The following is a 24,027-nucleotide window of genomic DNA, read 5'->3' as shown; positions in this document are numbered from 1 at the left end:
TCTTCTCCATTAGGTTAGATTTAGTGAAAAGAATGCACATTTGTAATTCAATTTTTTAAAATCTTAGGTATTCCTCTTTTTATGAAAAAATATACTACCATCATAAATTGCATTATCATTTTCACCACATAATGCATCTTTAGACGATCTCAAATCGAACTGCTCACCTCCATGGGACAATAACAGACTCCCCGTTTAAGTATGTCGATTGATCCCAATGGCTGCCGACTGTCGTAATGTGTCATCATATGCTTACACGCCATATCAGAATGAGATTAGCAAAAATATAATAACAAACAAAAAATTGGATATTAGTATAATTTTCATGGTGTAGACTGGTGCAAGATCGTGAGCGACCCCCGTGGCCATGGTGGTGCAGACTCATGTACCGTCAGCTTCGTTGTCTCTAAATATGTTACTCTTAAGCAAGAAATTATATAATTCAACTTCATATATATGTACACAAAGTTCATGTGAGATTTTAGGTAACTAATCTTTAGAATACGATCATGAGTTTAAGAACAGTTAGATTAAGTATTTCACAATATCATGTCACACCTTTTTTAAGTCTCAGAAACATAAACCCATACTCCTCTGATAATTTTAGTCATGGCTTATGGGTTAACCATTTTTCTTGAGTTAATTTTATTTAAATTTGAAAAATAAATTAAATTTATCACTTTTTTTAAAAATAATTGTACTACAATTTACTTTATTGAATTTTTTAACTTTATTAATTGTATCTAAATATTTTTAATTTAATTCACCAATTTAATTATATGGATTGAAAAGACTAACATAAAATTGATAAATTAAAAAATTAGGATACAATAAATAAAATAGCTGAGCGAAGAGTTAAAACTCCACCCCAATTCCTATGCTTTGAAAACAGATCTCCGCTGTAATAATAAATAAACAAGGGTCGCCCAAAATCGAATTCGAACCCTAATCATTTACCCAATTCCCATTCTTCTCAATTTCCTGTAACCCTACCCAATCGGTAACAAACACTCTTCATTTCAATCCGTGTACGGCTCTAACAGCAGTTGCTAGCTCAGAATGGTTGGGTGAATTGGGATTAGGCTACGGAGTCATCGAAAGATACTCAACTGATGGAAGTCGCAGCGTCTCCTGCGCCGACTTCGTATCAGGCCTTGTTGGATGAGCAGAAGGATCTTTTCCAGAATCAGATCGAGAAGCTGCAACAGATTGTTGCCACCCAATGCAAACTCACCGGTGTCAATCCCCTTTCTCAGGAGATGGTACTGTTTGTTTAATATTCTACTCAGTTTATTGCATTTTTTGGCTGGTTAGTTGATTGTTCTAATTTTTGGAATTACAATGCAGGCTGCTAGTGCCCTGTCCATTAAAATTGGTGAGTTTTTTTTTCTTTGTTACTTTCTGTATCGGTAATTGGAATTAATTTCCTCTGTGATTATGCCCATTTCCCAAATATCAGTTACTTGTATAGAGTTATCTTGCAAATTCTTGTTTGTTTTGGGCTTCTGCTTGCTTTTTGGTCATTCTTTTAATTTATTTATGTATTTTTTTGAGGGTTAAAGGTGTGGTGTTCCAAGTGGCGATGCCAATATTTATCTGAATGTATTTGTGGACTGTAGAATTTACCCTTTGTTATATTTATCTGTAATTTTGTTTTTGCAGGAAAGAGACCTAGGGATTTGCTGAATCCCAAGGCCGTAAAGTACATGCAACTCGTGTTCTCTTTGAAAGATGCAATTAGCAAGAGGGAAACCCGGGAGATAAGTTCCCAGTTTGGAGTTACTGTGACTCAGGTTTTAATCTTCATTCCTTTTCATTTCCAGTGGTTGGTTAAAAGAAGCGATTGCCCTAGAAAACAGTTGTTTCTTCTTGTCTCAGTTAATGATTATGAGATGCTACCATGCTTTGTCATTGATGAAAGGACTCATGTATATAGATAAGATACTGTTGAAAGATATTTTGCCCTCATACATTTATTGGTTTACTATTCATTATGAAATTTACGGAGACAAATAGCTGCTGCTGATGCTATAAACCTGGATATAACTCAATGATGTTCAAATATTTATCATTGTAGGTTCGTGATTTCTTTGCTGGGCAACGGACTAGAGTGAGAAAGTTTTTCAGATTGTCTAGAGAGAGAGCGAATACATCTGCCTATGGTTTGATGCATGATGTGATTGCTACCACTTCAAATTTGGTTATTCCTGCCGAACCCATTCCTTTAGCCACAGTTTCTGAACCCATTCCTTTAGCTACAGTTTCTGAACCCATTCCTTTAGCTACAGTTGCTGAACCTATTCCTTTAGCCACTGTTGTTCCAACAAGTATTGATGAAGGGCCTTCTAGTTCAAAGAGTCATGAGGATTTACCTGGCCTGGTTGATTCAGAGAAGCATTTTATTGATAATATATTTGGCTTAATGAGGAAAGAAGAATCATTCTCTGGTCAGGTTAAATTGATACGCTGGATTTTGCGTATAACAAATCCGTCAGTGCTGAATTGGTAGCTTCCCTTTCTATTCATGTTGATGATTGACATTATCAATTGTTTCCCTCCCTTCATTTTAAGATGCTTGTGTGTTTGCAGGTTCTTAGCTGAAGGTGGATTGATGATATTGGCAACATGGTTAAGTGAAGCAGCTACCGAAGAACAGACAAGTGTTTTGCTTGTTATCCTCAAGGTACTGGAATATGTACATGTTTTACTTAATGCTTGTATTTCACTTTATAATGGAGTTCATATAGCTAATAGCTGTAAGCTAATTCTTCAATTTCAGTTGTTTGATTATTTGCCTGTAAGCAAGGCTCTCCCTGGGCATATGTCTGCTATACTGCAGAGTGTTAATAAGCTGCGGTTTTACAGAGTAGCAGGTGTGATCTGTTCTTTCAGTGACTGCTCCATTTTTTTTGTTCATCCATCAACGTGGTTGATGCTTTCAGTGAATATTCCGTGCTTTCTGAAGGAATGCTGAAATTTTTATTTGGTTCTTAGTTTACTAGCAAATATATTTTCAGAGACTTGAATATCAAAATTTGGATTGAAATTTAGACTATGGATCTTGAGGCTGTTCCTTGTAAACATAATCCGATGACCTGTCGTGTTACTTTTTTTTAATCTGATTATCATGTTATTGACAAATAAGTAATTTTACATGCCATAAATGAAATCAATATAACATGACATAGTTTTTTTCATCATTCTTGCTGTTCATGATTTATTGCCTGAAATCCTCTTGCTAGTTGGCTCATTTTCTGGTTTGAAAATCAGACATCTCAAACAGGGCCCGGTCTATGTTATCGAAATGGAGCAAGAGGCTGGGAAAGAACCTATCGGCAAAGAAAAACTACGGACTGAAATCAGCAAGTGATTTACAGGATGAGATGTTGTTGAAGCAAAGGCAAGCTCATTCTTTTATCCCATGTGAAAACTACTCTTTTGACTTTTCACTTTAATTGAGAGTTATTGTCTTTTAATTTGCAGCATTAGTGAAGTTATGGGTAAGGAGTCATGGGACACAAAAAGGGAAAATCCTGTAAGTCTTTTTTAACTTTACTAACTTATATATTCAAAGCATGTGCAAGTAAGTGCTAATGTATATTGTAAAACTTCAGGAAGATGTTTTGAGGTTCATGTGTGAGAATCCTGATTCCCATAGGTATCCCGCTTTACCACTATTTCATCATCAACATTAACAATGGGTTCTGTTTTGATATTGCATTCTAAACCCTGATTTTCTTGTGTAGGAAGCTGGACACTGCTCAGCCTCTAAAAATGCTTACAGCATCGGGAGATGACTCCAATAAAAGGAGAGGTGTTTTCCCGCCCCGTATCCTTCATTGTGTTCATTTAATCATGAATGCGATAGATTGCAGATTTGCTCTAAGTTTTCTGTCAAAGTTGATAGTTGCTTTATAGATTTTGTATTTTATGCCAACAATCTGAGTGATAATAACTATATGAGAGGTCAAAAGAGCTCCAATGCACGGTCAAGATACCATTCTCTCCTCTCTATGTTTTCTAGACATGTTTGCCTTAACAATTAATAGAAACACGAGAGCGTCGTAAAGTCCAGTTGGTAGAGCATCCAGGTCAAAGTGTGGCTGTAAGGAGTCCCCAGGTCGCAAGATCAACGGCTGCTACTCAGAGCCGCCCACTCTCGGCTGATGATATCCAAAAAGCAAAGATGCGTGCTCATTTTATGCAGAATAAATATGGAAAGACAATTACACCTGATGAAAACATTAAGTCAGAAAGTGAGAAACGAAAGTCTGAAAGTGAGAATAAGTTGACCACAGCTAGTCCAAATGCCAGTGTAGTGACATTAGTTTCCAAAGCCAATGTTCAGATAGAACTTGAGGAACAGACAAAAGTTGACGATTCTTTATCTAAACTTTCTAATCCATGTGAAACTTCTTTGAAATTGGAGGAGCCTCCATGGAAAAAGTACAAGAGAATTCAGATCCCATGGAAGATGCCTCCAGGTACTTTTGCTGGGCTCCTGTTCCTTATTGATCTTTAAAGTTACTTTGTAATGCAGTTTACAATTTATCAGATTACAAGATAAGCTAATTCCTCCCTTCAAATGAACAAATAATTACACAAATAATTAACTAAGTGTATACTGCATGCTTATTATTGTTTTGTAAACTTAATTCCAAGAAAGATTAACACCTGAGGAAATTATTTTGGGATTCCAAATATCAGGGGGTTTAATCTGATCATTCCTAAATCTGATGCTTGTGTGGCTCTGCTGCTTTCTAAGCATTGCAGAAATCATTCATACAAACAATACAGATATTGACAGTTAATTTCATGTTTTCTTATTGTTATCTGATATCATCATCATTCTATAATTAATGTTTTATCAGGACTATACTCTACAGGTAACATTGAAGGCCTAAGTGGCATACATATTATCTTAATGTAATTTCTGACTATTCCGGAGCAAATCATACAATGATCAGCTGTCTTCATTGTACCGAATGGTTCTCGCTTCCAAGTTGTGGAAGCTCAATAAAGTGCAAGTGGTCCAATTTTTTAAGATTGATTAATGAGATGATATATCAGACACCAATACGTAACAAAATGCAGATTAACGTCTCCACAAAGTATTATCTTCTTGCTCTAAATTCAAATGTAACAAATAGATTTTTAAGTGCTTGCGACTTCATCTTCTGAAATCTGAAAACTGCATTTAGTGGTGGTACGTGATTGAGATGGCACTATCAAACATCTGTTTGGATTTTGCTGTTACCCTTAAGATATTTCTTCAAATATCCAATTAATTACTCGGGAGTTTGTAATGAGAATACAAGACTATTTTCTTGTTTGTATTCTTCTGTAGCCATCAAATGTAACTCTTCTAATCAAACATTCATAGCTGCTGAATTTGATTCTGTAGATCTTGATCAAACATTCATAGTTCTATGTGATATTTCTAGTTAGGCTGCCGATTTAGCTCATTGTTCTTTATTTATGCCAGAATAATTGTTTGTTTCGTGCAGAATTGAAAATCGACAAGACATGGAGTGTGGGTGAAGGTGCTAATAGCAAAGAAGTTGAAGTCCAAAATAACAGAAATAGACGCGAGAGAGAAGTATTTTACAGGATAATACTGGAAATTCCATCCAACCCTAGGGAACCCTGGGACCGTGAAATGGACTGTGATGATTCATTAACCCCTGAAATCCCCATCGAGCAACTGCCCGATGTTGAACCACTAGAATCACCAGCCAATGCTCCACACGATAGCAGCAAAATTGTTGCTCCAGCATTGTCTGAGAGTATAAGCGAGCCTGATTTTGAGCTACTAGCAGAATTATTGAAAAACCCAGAATTGGTTTTTGCCTTGACTTCTGGGCAAGCTGGTAGTCTATCTAGTGAAGAGACCGTCAAACTGCTTGATAGAATCAAAGCCAACGGGGTTAATTCGTTGGGTAATTTAGCCAACAATACGGTTGAAGTTTCCCTGCCATCTCCGACACCTTCAAGCGACCCTGTTCCGGTGCGTAATCTTAGCACATTCTGTACTCAACTTGGAAATTTTGCCAGTTTTTCCAGTTTTTGCATAATATTCAGTGTCCGTTTCTGTCCCCTCTTATCAAAATTTGCATGGTTTATAATTCTTTGGGGTCTGGTCAGTTGAATGAGAATTTGGAAGAGAAGTGTACTCAAATGTCTCGCAAAATTCAACTATTACACTGAGGAATCCAATGAAATCATTTTTTACAAACAAAAGATCAGGCAAACTCATTTCTGGAAAGGGCAAATATAAAAAAATAAATTAATAAATAAATAAAAAGACAAGTTCGTTATTGAAAAATTGTCAAGGATGGGAAATTGCATCAGTTTTCGTTGACGTCCAGATACCCATAAAGCAGTTCTTGCATCCTGTAACTATTGTATATTACTTTGCTTAAATATTTTACTCCACTTTTTTGATGATTCTGCTGAATACCTTGTTGATATCTTGCTCTGGAAAATTTTATTCTTGATGCAGAATGGAGCGAAGCCCGACTACTCGAAAAATCCGTTTTCTCGGCAGCAGCAGGGCTTGGCCAATGGGATCACATACGGGGTTTCTCAAGCCCGGCAGCAAGGTATGGCCACCACGATTTTGACTCCTCAGCGTTCAGTATCAGTCCAACAGTATTCCCACAAGGTGGCGCCTCAGCTTGCCTCAGTTCAGTTGCCTGAACAGTGGCAGCCACACACTAATCCACAAATGCACCACCTAAATAGTCATAATTCATCAAACGCACAACAGTTTACCTCAGAAATGCCTATCCCGAACCGGGGTCCATCCTCGGGTATCTGGGGCGAAGCCTCAGGCCTGTCTCGGTCGGCCACGCCACCAAATACTTTGAGAGCAAGACAGGGTCTTGAGTCAAATTATCAGTATCAAAGTAATCCTAGGGTGAATTACCACCATGGCTATTCGGGAGGGCCTCCATCATCATCCTCAGGTACCTGGGGTGGTAGAAGTAGGCGTGAATACGAGTCATGGAGCCCGGACAACAGCCCCTCCAGGCGCCACGAGTATGTACCAGGCCAACGCCATAATCAGCCGAGCTTGAGCTCGAGGAATGGGTACAGGCATGGAAAGACGACACAGCAAGATTTTGTTCAGCATTCCAGTTATCAAGATGCTGGAAGTAAAAGGTGGCAAGACTGGAGAAGATAGCAGCGATCGGATCGGATCGGTTTCTAAGTGAGAGACACAGAATGGGGAAAAGTGCAATTTGTACGGATGTAGAATTAGAGCAATTTTGTTGCTGAAATATTTAGGCGTGTGGTGGGGATGAGAAATGGACATTATTGATCCTTGGATAAAGCTATCAAGCTTTGCGATTGGCTTTGCTCAATTTTTTCTAACAAAATGGTTTATTGTGAATGAAGGAATGTTAAAGCTTCCTATTTTGTTTTTTCTTAAACGTAAAATTGTTATACACATGAATACTCAAGAAGTATAATAATTAGATAATGCTCCAGACATTATTCAATTTTTTCACTCTCTTGTATGCGTTCAATTAATAACTTCAAAAACAAACTGTTTGAACATTTGGATGTTTGATTTATAACTTGGCATGATTCACGCTTCATAGATTTTGATAATAAAAAAGAAATTGAATTTTATATTTTATATTTTATATTTTCTATGATGTTTATAATTATTAAGATCTGCAATTACAATTAGTAGACATCAAATAGAACTCCCAAAATACATTATTACTTCAAAACAAAAAATTCAATAGACAGCTTCAAGATAAAAGAGGTGTCTAGAAATTTAATCTATTGATCGAGTTAGTTAGCATTCGAATGCTAAAAGAAAAAGAAAAGGAAATAAGATTCGGCGTGCATAGAGAGAGCTGTTGAAAATGGAGAAACAAATTGATGAAAGAAACATTGGAGAAGATGAATTCAAAGAGAAAGAATAAACTGCCATTGATATGTGAAAATTGAGAAAATCGTCGCATAAGAGAAAGATGAGAGTAAAATGGGAAAAATCTTTATTTACTACATTGTGAAAATTGTTGACTGCACTTTATAATAAAATGCCATATATAAGCTGAAAAAAATGTTAAACTAACTAATTAAAAGCTACTAATTACATTTTAATTTTTCTATTTCAACAGCCTCCCTCAAGATGGAAGCATAACAAATGCAACCATCTTGACAAAAACATCAAACATCAAACAACAAAACAACTACAAACATCAAGTTTTATTCTAACTTCCTCTTGGAATATCATCTTCAACATTGGTAAATCACACACTTGCTGGAATTAGAGTTGTTGCCCTCAACAAATGCAACATTTATCTGAAGCAAGGTTGATGTTCTTAGGCCAACAATTGCTTACAAGCTTTCAAAAATTGATCTCAACTCCCCTTAGTAGGAATCTGAGAGAGTTCAACTTCTTCTTGAGTAGGCTCATCACCTCTCTCCAAGTGACCAAATCAATCTCTACACAGAAAATCAATTCCCAATGCTACACCATGACTCTTGAAAAATTCACCTTGAACACAAACAAATGTCCTTCCAAAACACCAATAGAGAGGCATCAAACAGAGCCGATTATCACTCCTTACAAGCTCACATCAACCCTACCACCCTCACATCTCAATCTCAGAGACAAACGGTGACTCATACCGAAGGCGACAACGACGCTGTGAAATGAAGACATTGCCGCCTACGAAAGTTCAATCGGCTGATATTTGCTACACAAATGCAATGTCGCCGCGATGCCTAATTAAAACCTCTCCTGAGATGAGCTGTATACGGCGAGGGGGCAAACAAAACCCAAAAAAAAAATCATCCGATACAATCGGAAAACAGAGACAGATCTGAAAACATATTCAGATTCAACAAAAATTTGAGAAAACATATTCTCAAAAGTAAACACTCAACCGGTTTTAATCGGAGAGATACAAACTTGGATCATACAATCCAATGAACAAATGAAAAACGAGAAAGAAAAAAGAATTGAGATTTCATCGGCGGAAGCCGAAGAGAAATAAAAAAAAAAAGATGAATTCAATCGATAAAACCAGAGATTTTCAAACAAGAGAACCGATTGAAAATCAGAATTGAAGAAAAACAGATCGGAGAGAGAATAGAACCTGATGATTTTCGGATCGAAAATAGAGAGATCCGAAAGAGGATAGAACCTGATGATTTTTGTAAAACTGCGGCAGAAAACAACAAATCCGCTTGATTAACACTCAGTAAAGCAGAAACCTCTCACAAATAAAAAATGACAAACCCAAGCTTGAAACCAAATGAAAAATTGAAAAAAAGAAGAGATAGAGGTAATTAGAGGCGCGCAGCGGATTTGCGCTCTGATACCATGTTGAAAATGGAGAAACAAATTAATGAAGAAACATTAGAGAAGATGAATTGAAAGAGAAAGAATAAACTGCCATTGATATGTGAAAATTGAGAAAACCGTCGCATAAGAGAAAGATAATGCCTTATATATAAATTAAAAAATATTAAATTAACTAATTAAAAGCTACTAATTACTCCCTCCATCCCACATAATTCGGGTCACTTTGACCGAGCACGGGTTTTAAGAAATGTTGTTTGACTTTGATTTAAATGAATGTAGGTAGGGGTCCCACCTTGTTTATTTTTCTTGTATTTTGATGAAAATCTTGCATTAGTGATGAATTGAGGATAATTAAATTTGGAAAATTCAATCAATTTTTTTAATTGTAATTAGTGTTTTAGTGTGCACAAAAATAAATCCAAAGTGCTCAATTGTCAATGCTCCAGATTACACACATTCACTGATTTTTCAAACCAAATTGCCTTTTCTATAAAACTCCACACACTACAAATTCTCAATGAGTGTCTAATGAAGATTACAACTTTGGATTTCTGGGAGGGAATTCCCAAATCCAACTAAACTTAAACAAATTTTTTTGGAGGGAATTTAGTAGGGTATGGCCAACTACCACTAGCTACAAAGGCATACCTACACAACAAAAGGAGATTTAAAGAAGTATTGCCCTCAGAAAATTTTCATCATTGGGCAATGGAGTATGTTGCCGGAGACAGTGCCGGAGATATCACCGGCGACAAAAACTCGCGCATTGTAGGAGTGGATACCAAAAATCTGATAGCTCAAAGGCTGCTACAACTGAGCCATGAAGGTAAAGTAGCATATGGAGGTTTTGTGAAGACAGCAAAGGACTTTGGAGTGAGCAGGAAGACAGTGCACAGAATCTGGGCAGAGGCCAGCAACCAAATCCAGCGTGGAGTACCTGTGAGCATACAAGATCGTGTTAAAGGATTCAAGCGCAAAGATAGAATTCAGCTTGATTCAAACAGAGTAAGAGCTCTTTCATTCCTTGAAAGATCTATCATCCGCAAGCTGGCTGTAAAACTGGAGTTAAGTAAGAGTGCAGTGGGCATATACCACAAAATGCACAACGTAGTGCACATAGATGAAAAATGGTTTTTTCATGACTAAGACTACAGATAGATACTACCTGCTGCCAGATGAGGACGAACCATATAGGTCATGCAAGTCAAAGCGGTTTATCACAAAGGTGATGTTTATGTGTGTTGTGTGCAGACCATACTTTGGAGAAGATGGAGATGTCATATTTGATGAAAAAATAGGCATCTTTCCATTCACAACAAAAGAGCCAGCACAGAGAAAATCCAAGAACAGAGCAAAAGGCACCTTGGAGACAAAGCCAATTCAATCAGTGAACAAGGAAGTCATGAAAGACTGCCTTATTCGAAAGGTACACTATTTTTATTCCTTTTTTGTAATCCAACTGCAACAAATCATAATCCAGCACTCACATAAGCACCCCTTATGCAGATCATACCAACAATCAAGGCTAAATGGCCAGATAACATAAGCAAGGAGATATTCATACAACAAGACAATGCAAGACCCCACATCATGCATAATGATGCATAATTTCAGTCAGTTGCAAACACAGATGGATTCAAATTCCATATCATCTGCCAACCAGCCAATTCCCCAGATTGTAATGTGTTGGATTTAGGTTTTTTCAGAGCAATACAGTCTATACAAGATGACAAACTGGCCAGGGGAGTGGATGACTTGTTGCGTAATGTGCAAAGCTCTTTTGAAGAACTTAGTGCACAAACACTCAACAAAGTGTTTCTAACTCTTCAAACTTGTTTAACAGAGATTTTGAAAGTGGAAGAGGGAAATTGCTACAAAACTCCACACATCAACAAAGATAGGTTGTCAAGGATGGGCATACTTCCACACAATTTAGAGGTTGAAGAACATGTTGTCAAGGCTGCAGTGGCATACCTCCAATAGAGAGAAAATGATGCTGGCACAGCATATGACATCTCACATATATGTAGGGCTGTGGGTTTATAATTTCAGTAAGTAGGAAGCATTTTTTTGGCAGTTGGGTGTGTAAGCCTCAAGATTAGGTGTGGCTTATGCTATCAACTGGTTTTCACATCTTTTGTAAAGCCTCCAAACCTATATGTGTAGGGGTGGCTTCTAAAATCCTAATCCCTCAGAAAATTGTCATCATAGGGCAGCCTCCAAACCATACATGTGTATGGGGTGGCTTCTAAGGCTGCCTAACTAACAAAACAGCCTCCTAACCATGTAAAGGGGTGGCTTTTGTAATGTCAGTGTATGGTGTTTATGAAACATTTTCCCTTAGATCTTGGTGTTTATATCAACTCACAAATAAGCCTCCTAACCTAACAAGAGGGGTGGCTTAATAATCATACTTTATCAGTAATACCAACACACATCAAATCATCACATGGCTAAAGAGTATCAGCATGCAACACATCACAAGGAACAACAGACAACTAGCAATTACTCCAACAACCAGAGACCCTCCCCTAAACAAATAACCACAGCCTCCAACCCACAACCTCCAACCCACACAAACACTCCAACAACCAGACTCCTCTCCCCCAAACAAATAGCCACAGCCTCCAACCCACACAAACACTCCAACAACCAAACTCCCCTCCCCCAATTAAAAACCACAGCATCCAAACCAACAAAAAACAACAGCCTCCAACCCAATGACACAACCACAGCCTCCAACCCAAATGACACAACCACAGCCTCCAACCCAAACAAACACACCCAAAAACACCAGCCTCTAACCCAAACAAACACACCAAAAACTACAGCCTCCAACCCAATGACACAATCAAGAAAACAACCAAATTGAGGGACAACATACTTAGATTAAATCTAAAATCTCAGGCAGCAAAATAGCAAGAATCTGTCTCTCGAAGTCAGAATACACGATGGGGGCGGCTATAGCTGGAACGGTGGTGGAGGTTGGTTGTCCATTGTAGGGGGTGGTTGGTGGTGGTGGCCCGGTGTAGGGGGTGGCTGGTGGTGGTGGCCCGTAGTAGGGGAGACCGAATCAATAGCTAATTGGACAATTAATTGTATTAATTGTGTGATTTGAGGTGCCTGATTGTAATTAGTAATGGTATAATTTTTTTACCATAAATGGAAAGTTTGAAGTGGGCAAATTATGTGGAACGGATCAAAATGGAAAACTAGGACGAATTATGTGGGCGGATGGAGTACATTTTAATTTTTCTATTCAAGAACGAGCATCGAAAATATAAAGGCTAAGCTTCAATTTGTGTTGACATTAGAGGAAATGGGTTTTCGATTGTTGAAAGTTCTCCACCACCCTGCTACGAAATCTTGTATATCAATCAAATCACAGGTTTGCAAGTCGGAGATTTTGAGAAGCTCTTGTGTTGGCGAATTTCATGATCGGCCAAGCTTATATTCTGAAAATCGAAATATCAAGATCTTCCGGCGATGGCATGGCGGCCACTCGCACGGTGATTCTCATTCTGGAAAAGATGGCGAGAGGATATTTCGGCTAGGCCTCGCTGCGGACGTGGGATTAGCACTCGGAAAAGCCTTCACGGGCTATGTGTCCGGCAGCACCGCCATTATTGCTGATGCAGCTCATTCGGTTTCTGATGTGGTATGATTTGAGCGTTTTTCGTTTCTTTATACGGTAACAGCTTTTCTTTTCTTTTCTTTACTTAATAATTTTAGCTGTGTGGTGTAATGGTTTAGGTATTGAGTGGGGTGGCATTGTTTTCATTTAGAGCTGGAAGGGCGCCCAAGGATAAAGAACATCCATATGGTCACCTTTGATCTGTATTTAAGCAGTCTCTGTTCATTCAACGTGTTTTTAGCTTCTAAATTCATACTTTCCACCTTGTTTTGTAGTGTATATCTTAGAAGATGATTGTAACTAACTGTATCAGCATGCTTTCATATGTACACTCTCCGCTTTTGTGACATTCCTCTTTGTTGAATTTTTATTGATTCAGCTATGACATTGAGTGTTAAATAGATATGTGGACAGTCCAGTATTGTTAGACAACCATGAATACGCGTAATGTGAGATGCCATTTGACTTGAGAAAGTGTTTCATTAGTTTGGATGTTTTCATCTTTGATTGTATACGCCTCATCTATCAGGAACGATGAAACAGAAATTTAGAAATGAGAGCTTTACTTTGTTGCCTTAGTCACTGACTTGTCTGTTTTACAAAGCTCGTAAGTAAATGAAATAGTTCGTATGCCCTTTCTCTGTCAAAAACATAGAAACTAAAACTCGTTGGCCCTTTTTCTACCCTTGAAAATTTTTGGTCAAACTATTTTACTAGGCGCTAGCTAAATGTGAATGTTTGTATAAAGCTGTATTTGTAAGGTTGTTAGATTAGTGAATTTTCCATGTTCAGCTACGATTTATATTGTCTATTTGTCTCCATCTTGCACACAATGCAATCGAATATAGGACGGATCATCATGTCCACATTGTATTATGACTTATGAGATATTTTTAAACACTTTTGATGGATTTCATTTTGAATATTCTACTCACCATATTTGACAATTAATTGTAATTGCCATTGTTCAGGGCATGGAAAGTTTGAGACATTAGGAGCCCTTGGAATTTCAAGTGTGCTCTTGCTAACTGCTGGAGGCATTTCTTGGCATGCTATAGATGTTCTGGCGGTACATTTCTATATTTTTTCTGATGTAGAGAGCAAAAGTTACTGTGTGTGCTGCATACGACTTATTTAAAGCTGAAAATTTGCAGTGTAAACTGTTAAACATACCAATTCCATTTATTTTTAATTTTTGTAGAGTGTCTGGTCGGCTGCTCCCGAGATGGTTAACCACTCCTTGGCTCATAACCATGCTCATGGTCACCAGCTCGGTGGGCATCATCACGGAATGGACATGGAGCACCCGATTCTGGCCTTAAATATGACTGTAGTCTCCATAGGTGTAAAAGAAGGGTATAAAGCCATTTATCCTTTATTATCTATAAGATCCGTTGCCTTTATTTACGTTGACTGGATAGTATCTTTTGAGTTTTGTTGGTGTTTTCTTTTATGTTCTGTTTCATAGTTGATATTTCTGTTGTCGATTTGATTCTACAGATATCGATCTACCTCTAATCGTTGTATTGACTAATATGCACTTTTTTTTTACTTTGGAAAGGCTATATTGGGTTACTAAGAAAGCAGGCGAGAAGAGTGGCAGTGGACTCATGAAGGCTAATGCTTGGCATCATCGTTCAGATGCTATCTCATCAGTAGTTGCCCTCATTGGGGTTGGTAAATATTTTACTTCATATTTATTTTCTTTTTTATTCGGTCATTTAAATTTAACAGTGTTTTGCCCTAATTCATTTTCAAAGGGCTTGATTGTTTCAAGCCTGCATACTATTTTTGGTGGAAAGAATATTTTGAATCTGTCTGGCTTAAATGTACACGAATATCATAATAATAACCAGTCTGTTTTGCAGTCAAATTGAAATATCTGTCCATTGTCTTTAAGAGTAAAAGAATGAATTCCAAAAGTACGCATGTGAGGAATTTAGAAAAATTTTCAGCCAGTTATGTTCTTAATATTCAAGTCTGGGACATTAGATTTTTTCTGATGACCTAAACCTGAGCTACATAGGTCCAAGATCATCCATTTCTTTTACTTTTAAGGCCTGGTTTGCATAACACTTGTTAAAAATTGCCGTTGAATTTATGAATAATTCAATATATACTTTTGGTTGCATACACCATCCTTTGTTTGATTTGTCGTTAACAATTTTTTGAGATATTTATTTCTGACTTGCAATATTAGGTGGATCTATCCTTGGGGTGAGGTTTCTTGATCCTCTTGCTGGACTTCTCGTTTCTGTGATGATTTTTAAAGCAGGACTTGAAAGCGGTTACCAAAGGTAGAGTGTCAAGCGTCAATATATATCTGCTCCCTTTACGGTTTCTGTATTGAGAAATCGATGCTTTAGCTTGAGAAAAAGAATGATCATTTTACATGCTGAGAGTTTTGACATGACCTTGTTCTGTGTGGATGATTCAGTGTTTTGGAATTGGTGGATGCTGCTATTCCATCACAACACCTTGAACCTTATAAACAAACAATACTTGGGGTTGAGGGAGTCGAGGTAGGAAATTTTCAAATTCCTGCAGAACTAATTCCTTTTTATAAACATTCATTTCAGGCTTGTTCCTTTGTTTTAGCTTTTTAACTGCTATGCATGGTTTCATATCGCTTGGAAGACTTATAATCTCGTACTTTATTTACAAGTCTCTATCCTTTTTTAAGCGATCTTCGCTGCAAACTTTAGGGCTATAATCACCTCAGAGGAAGGCGAGCTGGATCAAATCTGTACCTTGATGTGGATGTTGAGGTTTGTTCTCTCGCCTCAGTTTTGAAGCACACTATATAATATTACAAGTTCCATAAGGTATGAGTAAATACTTGGTGTAGGTTGACCCTTTTTCTACCGTTAGTGCTGCACATGATGTTGGTGAAAATGTTCGCAGTCAGCTTCAGCAATCCCATCCCGAAGTTGCAGAAGTCTTTATACATATAGGTAAATAAGTTGCTCATCAAAATAGTAGTAAGATTCTTTTGGCCTTTTGTATTGGAGTTGTGCTATGTGAAAGTTAAGGATTCAAATTGACTATCTTCTTGATATTTGATCAAGAGTTTTTTGAATTTTCCTGTAGAGCCAGGAACTTCACGTATTACGGAGAGTGGTATTAACCACCAACGAAGCTGTAAAAGGTCAGATCATCGTTGCAACACTGCTTCACTAGAGCCAACAGATGCGGTGGACACTGTTTCAGCGATTTTATCATCCACCTCCTCTGAGGTATGAGTTTTATGTTTCTAATCATCCACTCGCTCATCTCCCTTTGTGTTTTGTTTATACAACATCATATGGTACAAGTGAGGTAGAGGAATTGGAAATTTGTTTCAGAAAATGAGTATCCAACGCATCACACGCCACTCGTTGCAAGGCCAGGTCTTTCTCCAAATCGAGGTTTCCATGCCACCGGACACATCAATCAGGTAATGCCACAACAATCTTGAAAAAATCTTGTTCCTAGCTTCTCTGGCATTCTACTCATACTGGGGGGTGCCAAACTAGGGAGGCCATGGAGGTTGCAAAAGAGGCTGAGAAGAAGATCTTGGAGGCTGTGACAAGCATCGCACACGTCTCCATTCAGCTGCAACTTGGCCGCCCAATGCCCGACTTCCGACAATGAACCAAGGCATTGTGCAGCAAGTTCCTGGTGATTTTCAACTAGTAAGAAAGATTGCTAAATAATGCTAATCTGTGCTTCTTTTGCAATTAAAAAAAAAATAACAGTATTGGGCAGTAAACGAAGGCCATTGTAACAATCGTCTCCCCAATACCTTTTGCAGGCCAGCTTTTTAGCCTAAGTAGAAACAAATACTGCAACTACTTATTTTCGCCTCTGTAATTTCTTTTTGATTTAGCATGCTTCAACTACCAACGTTGAATAACTCGAATATATGAGCCATCAGCTGTACTTGATAAAACATCATCCTAGATCCAGAATTTTTAATTAGGAGTGCGATTAATAATTGTAGCAACGACAAAGTTTATGAGCTATCAACTTTCTTTCTTCTGTTCTTCTCTCTATTGTTTTTCCCTTCAAATTTTCACATGAATAATAAGGTAATTATATATAGATGTTAAAAAATCTAAATAACATTCTATAAAATTTTAAATTAAATGGGTTGGCTATATAAAAAATTACCATCACTATAAGAAATTTATATCATTTGTAAAAAGAAATCCCAGTAAAAACGGATATGTTTGTTATAAAAAAAGTGAGTAAAACTTATGAACTAGACTTGGTAAAATAGCATAAAATACATGAGTTGTAATGCCTAATATACGGTAGATCTCACTACTGCATTAATTTTAAGTTGGGATCTCTTGTTTTTTACTATAACAAAAAACAATATGCATGTAGATTGGAGCCAGCATGAGTAACAATATCTCAAATTCTTGAATATGAATTAGCTACTTATTTCAGAAAGTGTTGTAGAGTGGCTTTTCCACATCTGATTCTTCATGCTGCTGATGATGATGATGGAAATTATTATTCTGCATCAGTTGCTGATTCATCTCCAAATTGTGCCCCCTTGATCCTCCCACCCCCAAGAAATCCACCGTGGTCATGTCGTCACCACTCCCTTCCACCATGTTTTTCAAGAATCCTGCCGCCGGAATATTCTGATCCATCAGCATCCCGCCGTACATCACCATATCGCCCCCTCCCTCGAAGAGCTCTGGCGGGCCCTTGTGCATCATCTTGGCCAAGAACGTTTGCTCGTTATGGAAGCTCTCGTACCCATGCACACTGGGGCCGGGCAGGTTAGACACATGGTCTGGGCCCGCCATGGTGCTGACGAAGTTCTTCTGCATCATTGGGGAGTTGGTAGCCGTTGCTCCCATTTGGGCCGCCTTTTGGAGCAAGGCGGTGGCCGACATTTGGGCCGATCCAAAGATTTGGCCCAAATGCTTACTGTCCTGGTGGTAGTTGTAGCCTGTTTGGTTGGAGTTTGAGCTGAGCTGGAGCCCGGATGACGACGAGGGCATGCTTCGCGGGCTTCCGAATAGGTTGCCGGAAGCAGAGGAGAACATGGTAGCGCCGGCGATGGGCTTGAATGGGATTGGGAGGAGATCTTGGGGGAGTGATTTTAATGGGTTGGGGAATCCCAATGAAGTGTTTGTGTTAGAGGTTATGGGCATCGTGGACATTAGATCTGGAAGCTGGGCCGATAAATTTGGGCCCAATATGCCTTGTTGATTCACCTTGTTGTTTTCCTCAGCCAGTGCATCACAAAAGGCCCTATGAGTGATGAAGCTATCTCTCCTGCACCACGGGAAAACATGATGATGATGATGATGATGATGATGAAAGAAGAAGAAAAAAAGAAAAAAAAAAGACCTTGAGAAAATAGTTCCACAATCACACTTATACTCGCGAGTGCCACAAGTCTTGTGATGAGCCTTCCAATCGGACTGAACGGCATATTTCTTAGAGCATTTGTCACATTTCCATTTCTTCTCCCCATGTTTGCGGCTGTAGTGCTTCTTGATACCGGTGAGATCGCCGAGGGCGCGGGCAGGGTTGTGGTGGACGCAGGTGGGTTCGGGGCAGATGTAGACCCGTTTCTTGACCTCGGTGGTCGTTCTCTGCCTCAGCTTCCATGGCAGATTGTGGCCTCTTCTGTGCAGCTGCAGATTCTGATCTCTTTGAAACCCTTTGTTGCAGATTTCACACACAAACCGGTTCGTCGCCATCAGCGTCGTCGGAGACAGCGCCACCACTTCCGCCGTCGGATCTGATCTTCCAATTATAAACAACTTTAACTATATACTATATTCTTCAAATATATATATATATATATACACATATACTATACCTGGAGTTCCTGGAAGATTTCTCTTCTTCTTAGCTGAAGGCTGCTGCTGGGGCTGTTTCTGCTGCGGCTGAGAGGCGGAGGAGCCATTGGTGTCAGTGGGGTTGGACTGCTTCTCTGCCTGCTGTTGGACTTCTCCTGAAGAGTTAGAGAAGCTCCCTTCATCACCTGTCATGTTTGACATTATTATTATTAGTTTTATGGAGTATTTCAAATCTTGAGTTTGTTTGTTTCTTTGTATATTTGGAGGAGATTAGGATGGAGGAGGGAGATGTTGTTACGTTGCCAACAATATGAATTACTAATTTCATCTCCTTTGGCTTATTTGCTTTATATATATATATACACAAGTGATAAGAGACAGTTAGTTGACACACTAATTCCTCCTAATTATGCTTCATTCTAATTTCCAATTTTAAGGAATACTCCTATTAATTGTGTATGATCAAGTGTCATAAAAGAAAGTGCTTGTGACTGTTTCTCATGTGAGTTGTTGCATACAAAATTCAATTGACATGTTACAGGTTACATAAATTTTATCATGCAAAAATGAGAATTAATTGCTTTATAAGTATTACTACTATTTTTTAATTGTGCATGTGTATTGCGGACAAAAGGTAAAATTTCGGTCTCTTTATTTATACAAAATTTACATTAGCACTTTTATTTCTATAAATACATATTGGTCGTAGTGTTGTGCTTTATAAGTATATACTTGCACTAGCATTAATATTGATCCCCGCACTTTAGTTCATAAATAATGAGTTATTGCACTTTTTTCATTATTCTAATTCGTTTTGATATTTTAGTTGCTATGATTTGATATTTAATATTGCTCTTTTGCAGATATTCAGCTTTATCTTCAATATATGTTCATCCTAGTACTATAATGAAAAAGCATTTGCATGTTGTGTTTTGAACTTATTACGTAATTTAAATCTTTTTTTTTCTCATATATATTTGCCCGCATGCATGCATGTATATAGATTAAAATATGAAAATTTATATAATGTCCAACAGAGAGCATATATACAATACTCCCTCCATCCACGAAAAATAGTCTCATTTTGCCTGCCCAAGTATGTGTCTTCATTGTAGTACTCCCTCCATCCACGAAAATTAATCTCATTTTGTAATTTTGGGATGTCCACAATAAATAGTCTCATTTCTTAAAATGAAAATTTTTCTATCATATTTTTCTCACTTTTTCTCTCCTCACTATTATTTTGTCAATTTCTCATTAAAACTCATACCGTCCACAAATGGAACTATTTATTATGTACGGGGATTATTATTTTGTTTGAAGCTATTATTGTTTTTCTTTGGTTATCGGAGATTGATAAAACCAAATTCATGAGTTGCAATTGTTTGAATAATGATGTATTTAGTTTAGGAATATATTATTCTCTCAAATATTATATTCGTGTCACTATAATATTGTAAAAGCCGTGTGAAAGGTTATAAATTAAGAGAAAAATTATATTTTCACAGCAGCATGCATGCTAACCGAAATCAAGTCGAATGATTTATGGCTAACAAAGGAAGATGCTAAATTAAGTTTAATCCATTTATAACTATGTACATAATAGCAGTCTAACTCAAACGAATTTGAATCAAACAAAAATGTGGATTTGCCTTTGTATTTCCACTTAACCCTATTAGATTACAAACAAGCAGTCCGGCTGCTTAAAATAAAAAACAAGAAGAAGACAGAAAGTAGAATTTCAAGCACTTTACAAAATTCTTGATTCCTAATCAAAAACAAAAATTCTACGTGGGATTCATCGATAGAATTCGATACAATTAATGAACATCATTAGCAGCACACAGATATAATGACACCCATATCCAACAAAAATAATTAATTGACGATTAAAATAAGCAGGATTAGTGGACAATTTATCTAAAAAATACGCGCTTATTGTGTAAGACCAACAAAATAAGTCAGATTAGAGCACTATATATTCCTCTATCTATTCCCAATTCCCATTGTATAACTTTAACCGATGAATACGACGTGAGGATTTCGATTAATTTACTTACTTTGATTTGGACATTAATTTGATCAGAAATCTTTTATAATTAATGTGTGAAAGAGCCATTTAGATTCCGTTGCAGATTTGCATAGTGCAGGAACTTGGTCAATTATACATTTAATTATTGATACATTGATTAATTATTTGTAATTATAAAAATTTTAAAAAAAAGGCTCCATATACTAAGAAACAAAAGCAGAGACAGATCAGCCCTAATATTTATATTCAATTGATTGTAACTCTTTGAGCCCACCTTGAAAAAGAAGTCTACATATTTTTGTTTTATTTTCACTTAATTTACGTATTTCAACTTATAAATTATTATATGGATAGTATCCATTCAATCCCCACATATTGTCAGTACTTAACTATAACCATTTAATCAAACTCACCATCACTAATTAAACCACTCCTATAAATAACAAGGATGGGATATAAGTATAACATCCTTGAAATTTTATTAAATATATATTATATGGGATATACTAATAAATTATGTTACTATAAAACATTATACTCCACAATAATAATACTACTAGTAAAATTTTCCAAGTTGCGTATGAGGGGATATATGGTTTTTACTTACCTTCACATAATCTAGACTTTTTGACTTGTAAAAATATGGTTGCATAAAGGTAGTAATAACTTTTTAATCGACATAAAAGCAACTAAACTTGAATCATTGCTCAATATATTGTCTCCTTCACTCAAATCTCGTGATCTTAAATTTTATGTGGGCCGCTAAATCGGTTTGTACATTATAGTTGATTAAGTTCCCTCCAAAACTAAGGTTTAAATAATCGGATTGAAATCAGTCGCTCGTGATCAGTGTTTGATCTAGTCCAATTCAGATATAAAAAATAAATAAATTTGACGTTTGGCTTGTAGTAATGTATGAAAAACCTTATCCACGATCTTTTATTGTTCTAGTAATTGTCTACACAAGCTATTTATCCGTACTTGTTTGATAGAGCAATATCTCATTATTTTGACCGTATCTATGATTTTTTCATTTACTTTTTTTGGCAACTTCTTCATATAATTCTTGAGAAATGAATGTGTGTATTAAACTCACATGCAAAAAAAAAAACACTACTCCTAACGTACGTAATTACTAATTTCGAAAACATAGACGAAGGATATGGGCGATTCGCGATGCATTTAACTGCAAACAATTGTACTATCAAACACTAATAAAGTAATTCATATCTGGTAATAAAATTATATAGCTAATAATACTCAATATGCTACTATATGGTTTATGTATACAACAATAATTTAATTTTAATATATTTTATGCTACTATTTACTGGATTTTAAAAATATTTTAGTGTCAGTGTTGGAAGATTGTCTCCACTCCACTATTAATCCCACTCTCATGCAAACCAATCGGCCCATACTCACGTGTGAGTAGAGGTGAACCGTTGATGCCGCCCTACATTGTCAAATCATCACCGTCCCTATAGAGTGTGGCCCCAAAAATGTATTTAAAGTCGGTTCGAGTATTTTTAATAGCCACAGATTTGAAATTACAAAGGAAAATGATAATTGCGATATTGGGCTGAAACATGGAACATAAATGTGACAGCCCAAATTTGAAGTATGCATTTCGTAAGTGGTTGGAAGCCCAACTCGTACGCAACAAATGTCCATGTTTGAATTTCTAAGTTGTTTCAGATGCATTCCAAAAGTTATCAGAGATGCATTCCTATTGGTCAGATGAGGAGAGATTCACTAGTCATTTTAGATAGCAAACAGGGTTGATTCTTGTAGGGATGTCAATCGGGACGGCCCACCGAGTTTCGGGCCAACCCTACTCGGGTTGCGGGTCAATCGGGTGCGGGCTAATCGGGTTGAGATTTTTTCGGGTTATAAAAGTTCAACCCTAACCCTAAACGCTCGGGTTTCGGGCTGGCCCAATGGGTTAATCGGGTTGCTACCGATAAAATTAACATGCGATTAATCTAATAAATAATGACGAAAATTAGTTATATTTATAAAATATAAATATTTAGTTATGATAAATTTGAGATTTATACTTAAACTCAAACACAAACATGATCAAATACTAATATTTGAGATTTGTGTAAAATAAAACATAAATTTAAATATTTTAAAGCATGTTTTAAAACATGTTTATAAATTTAAATATTTATTAATGAATTAGAAGTTTCTAATTTATTTATTTATTTATTATTATATTAATAAAAATTTAATATATAATTTATATGTTTAATATAAAATTGAATGTTATTTTTTTAGTTATCTATATTATAAAAATAATTAATGAAATTGTCCAATTCGGAGTCAAACAAATAAAACAATAGAAATTTTATCGGGTTTTCGGGCCAGCCCATCGGGTTTTCGGGTCTGACCCTAACGGGTTGCGGGTTAATCGGGTGCGGGCTAATCGGGTTGTAATTTTATCGGGCTAGAAATTTTTAACCCTAACCCTATAAATTTGGCGGGTTATTCGGGTCAGCCCACGGGTTGCGGGCTACATTGACATCCCTAGATTCTTGGACAACCTACCTATATGTAAATATCACATGTCACTCCTTCGTATTTGTAAATATCTCAACACACTCCTATCCTATCCTATCACATCATCACCCACATCTCTAACAACATGTTGCTTAGCGAATTTTTTTTTTACGTTTACACCGTTTTACATCATGTTGGTTACCTCTCTTTAATTATTCCTGCACTTACCAAACCGCAATAATTTCACTAATTTCAAATCTCAAAAAGGCGACCATGACACCTAATTAATGTAACACCTTATTTCCAACCCCAAAATAGCAATTCATTTTCTATTTTGGTGGAATATTCCATCATCATTTGGTTGTTGAATTCAAATAAAAGAAAATTTTGTGAAGTCGTATGGTTGGATTTTATATGCAAAATGTTGTAGATTGGATGGCTAAAAGTCAACCTCAAAAATTAAAAGTCTTTGGTGTTCGAATATAAAAGGATGCATATTCTATTTTTATAAGGATCATTTCAAAAATATTCCGACCTTTATTAATCTTTTTTGAAAAGGCATTAATAAAGCCACTTGATTTATTTTATTTGGTTCAAATATAACATGGGATCAGTGGCGGGGCCAGAAGTTTTACGATGGGGGCCCAAATTACTATTAATATTTATAAGATTTTTTCAATGTTTGCGACGTTGGGAGTTCTAAATAATCAATATT

The 24,027-nt window shown here is 36.8% G+C and overlaps 3 protein-coding genes across 6 annotated transcripts; 2 read left to right on the top strand and 1 right to left on the bottom strand.

Annotated features, from left to right (window-relative positions):
* Positions 1-886: 886 nt before the first annotated feature.
* Positions 887-7,419, top strand: LOC121781171 (homeobox protein LUMINIDEPENDENS-like). Of its 2 annotated transcripts, XM_042178889.1 has the most exons (14): positions 887-1,262; positions 1,348-1,375; positions 1,663-1,793; positions 2,078-2,505; positions 2,590-2,683; positions 2,780-2,873; positions 3,271-3,400; positions 3,484-3,535; positions 3,615-3,658; positions 3,747-3,829; positions 4,050-4,484; positions 4,872-4,886; positions 5,508-6,007; positions 6,503-7,419. In XM_042178889.1, the coding sequence occupies exons 1-14, from the start codon at positions 1,113-1,115 to the stop codon at positions 7,184-7,186; spliced, it is 2,868 nt and encodes a 955-aa protein (XP_042034823.1). In that variant the 5' UTR covers positions 887-1,112; the 3' UTR covers positions 7,187-7,419. The 2 variants fall into 2 exon arrangements, with proteins under 2 accessions (XP_042034823.1, XP_042034829.1); XM_042178895.1 differs by lacking the exon at positions 4,872-4,886.
* Positions 7,420-12,624: 5,205 nt separating this feature from the next.
* Positions 12,625-17,539, top strand: LOC121781146 (metal tolerance protein 2-like). Of its 3 annotated transcripts, none has more exons than XM_042178866.1 (13): positions 12,625-12,989; positions 13,085-13,154; positions 13,937-14,034; positions 14,167-14,321; positions 14,527-14,642; positions 15,166-15,262; positions 15,403-15,487; positions 15,671-15,733; positions 15,814-15,919; positions 16,056-16,201; positions 16,310-16,401; positions 16,481-16,639; positions 17,480-17,539. In XM_042178866.1, exons 1-12 carry the CDS (start codon positions 12,651-12,653, stop codon positions 16,596-16,598), a joined length of 1,485 nt encoding a protein of 494 aa, XP_042034800.1. In that variant the 5' UTR covers positions 12,625-12,650; the 3' UTR covers positions 16,599-16,639; positions 17,480-17,539. The 3 variants fall into 3 exon arrangements, with proteins under 3 accessions (XP_042034800.1, XP_042034791.1, XP_042034783.1); XM_042178857.1 differs by lacking the exon at positions 17,480-17,539 and adding an exon at positions 16,759-16,993; XM_042178849.1 differs by lacking the exon at positions 17,480-17,539 and having other exon boundaries at positions 16,481-16,993.
* Positions 17,156-19,074, bottom strand: LOC121781161 (zinc finger protein GAI-ASSOCIATED FACTOR 1-like). The gene is made up of 3 exons (XM_042178878.1): positions 18,796-19,074; positions 18,318-18,714; positions 17,156-18,242 (listed from the first exon to the last, which is right to left on the bottom strand). Exons 1-3 carry the CDS (start codon positions 18,974-18,976, stop codon positions 17,396-17,398), a joined length of 1,425 nt encoding a protein of 474 aa, XP_042034812.1. The 5' UTR covers positions 18,977-19,074; the 3' UTR covers positions 17,156-17,395.
* Between the last annotated feature and the right edge of the window lie 4,953 nt (positions 19,075-24,027).

This window comes from Salvia splendens, chromosome 2, assembly GCF_004379255.2.
Source record: "Salvia splendens isolate huo1 chromosome 2, SspV2, whole genome shotgun sequence".
In the NCBI taxonomy this organism is placed as follows: domain Eukaryota; kingdom Viridiplantae; phylum Streptophyta; class Magnoliopsida; order Lamiales; family Lamiaceae; genus Salvia; species Salvia splendens.
The sequence above is the reverse complement of the archived record's forward strand: the minus strand, read 5'-3'. Positions and strand labels throughout refer to the sequence as shown.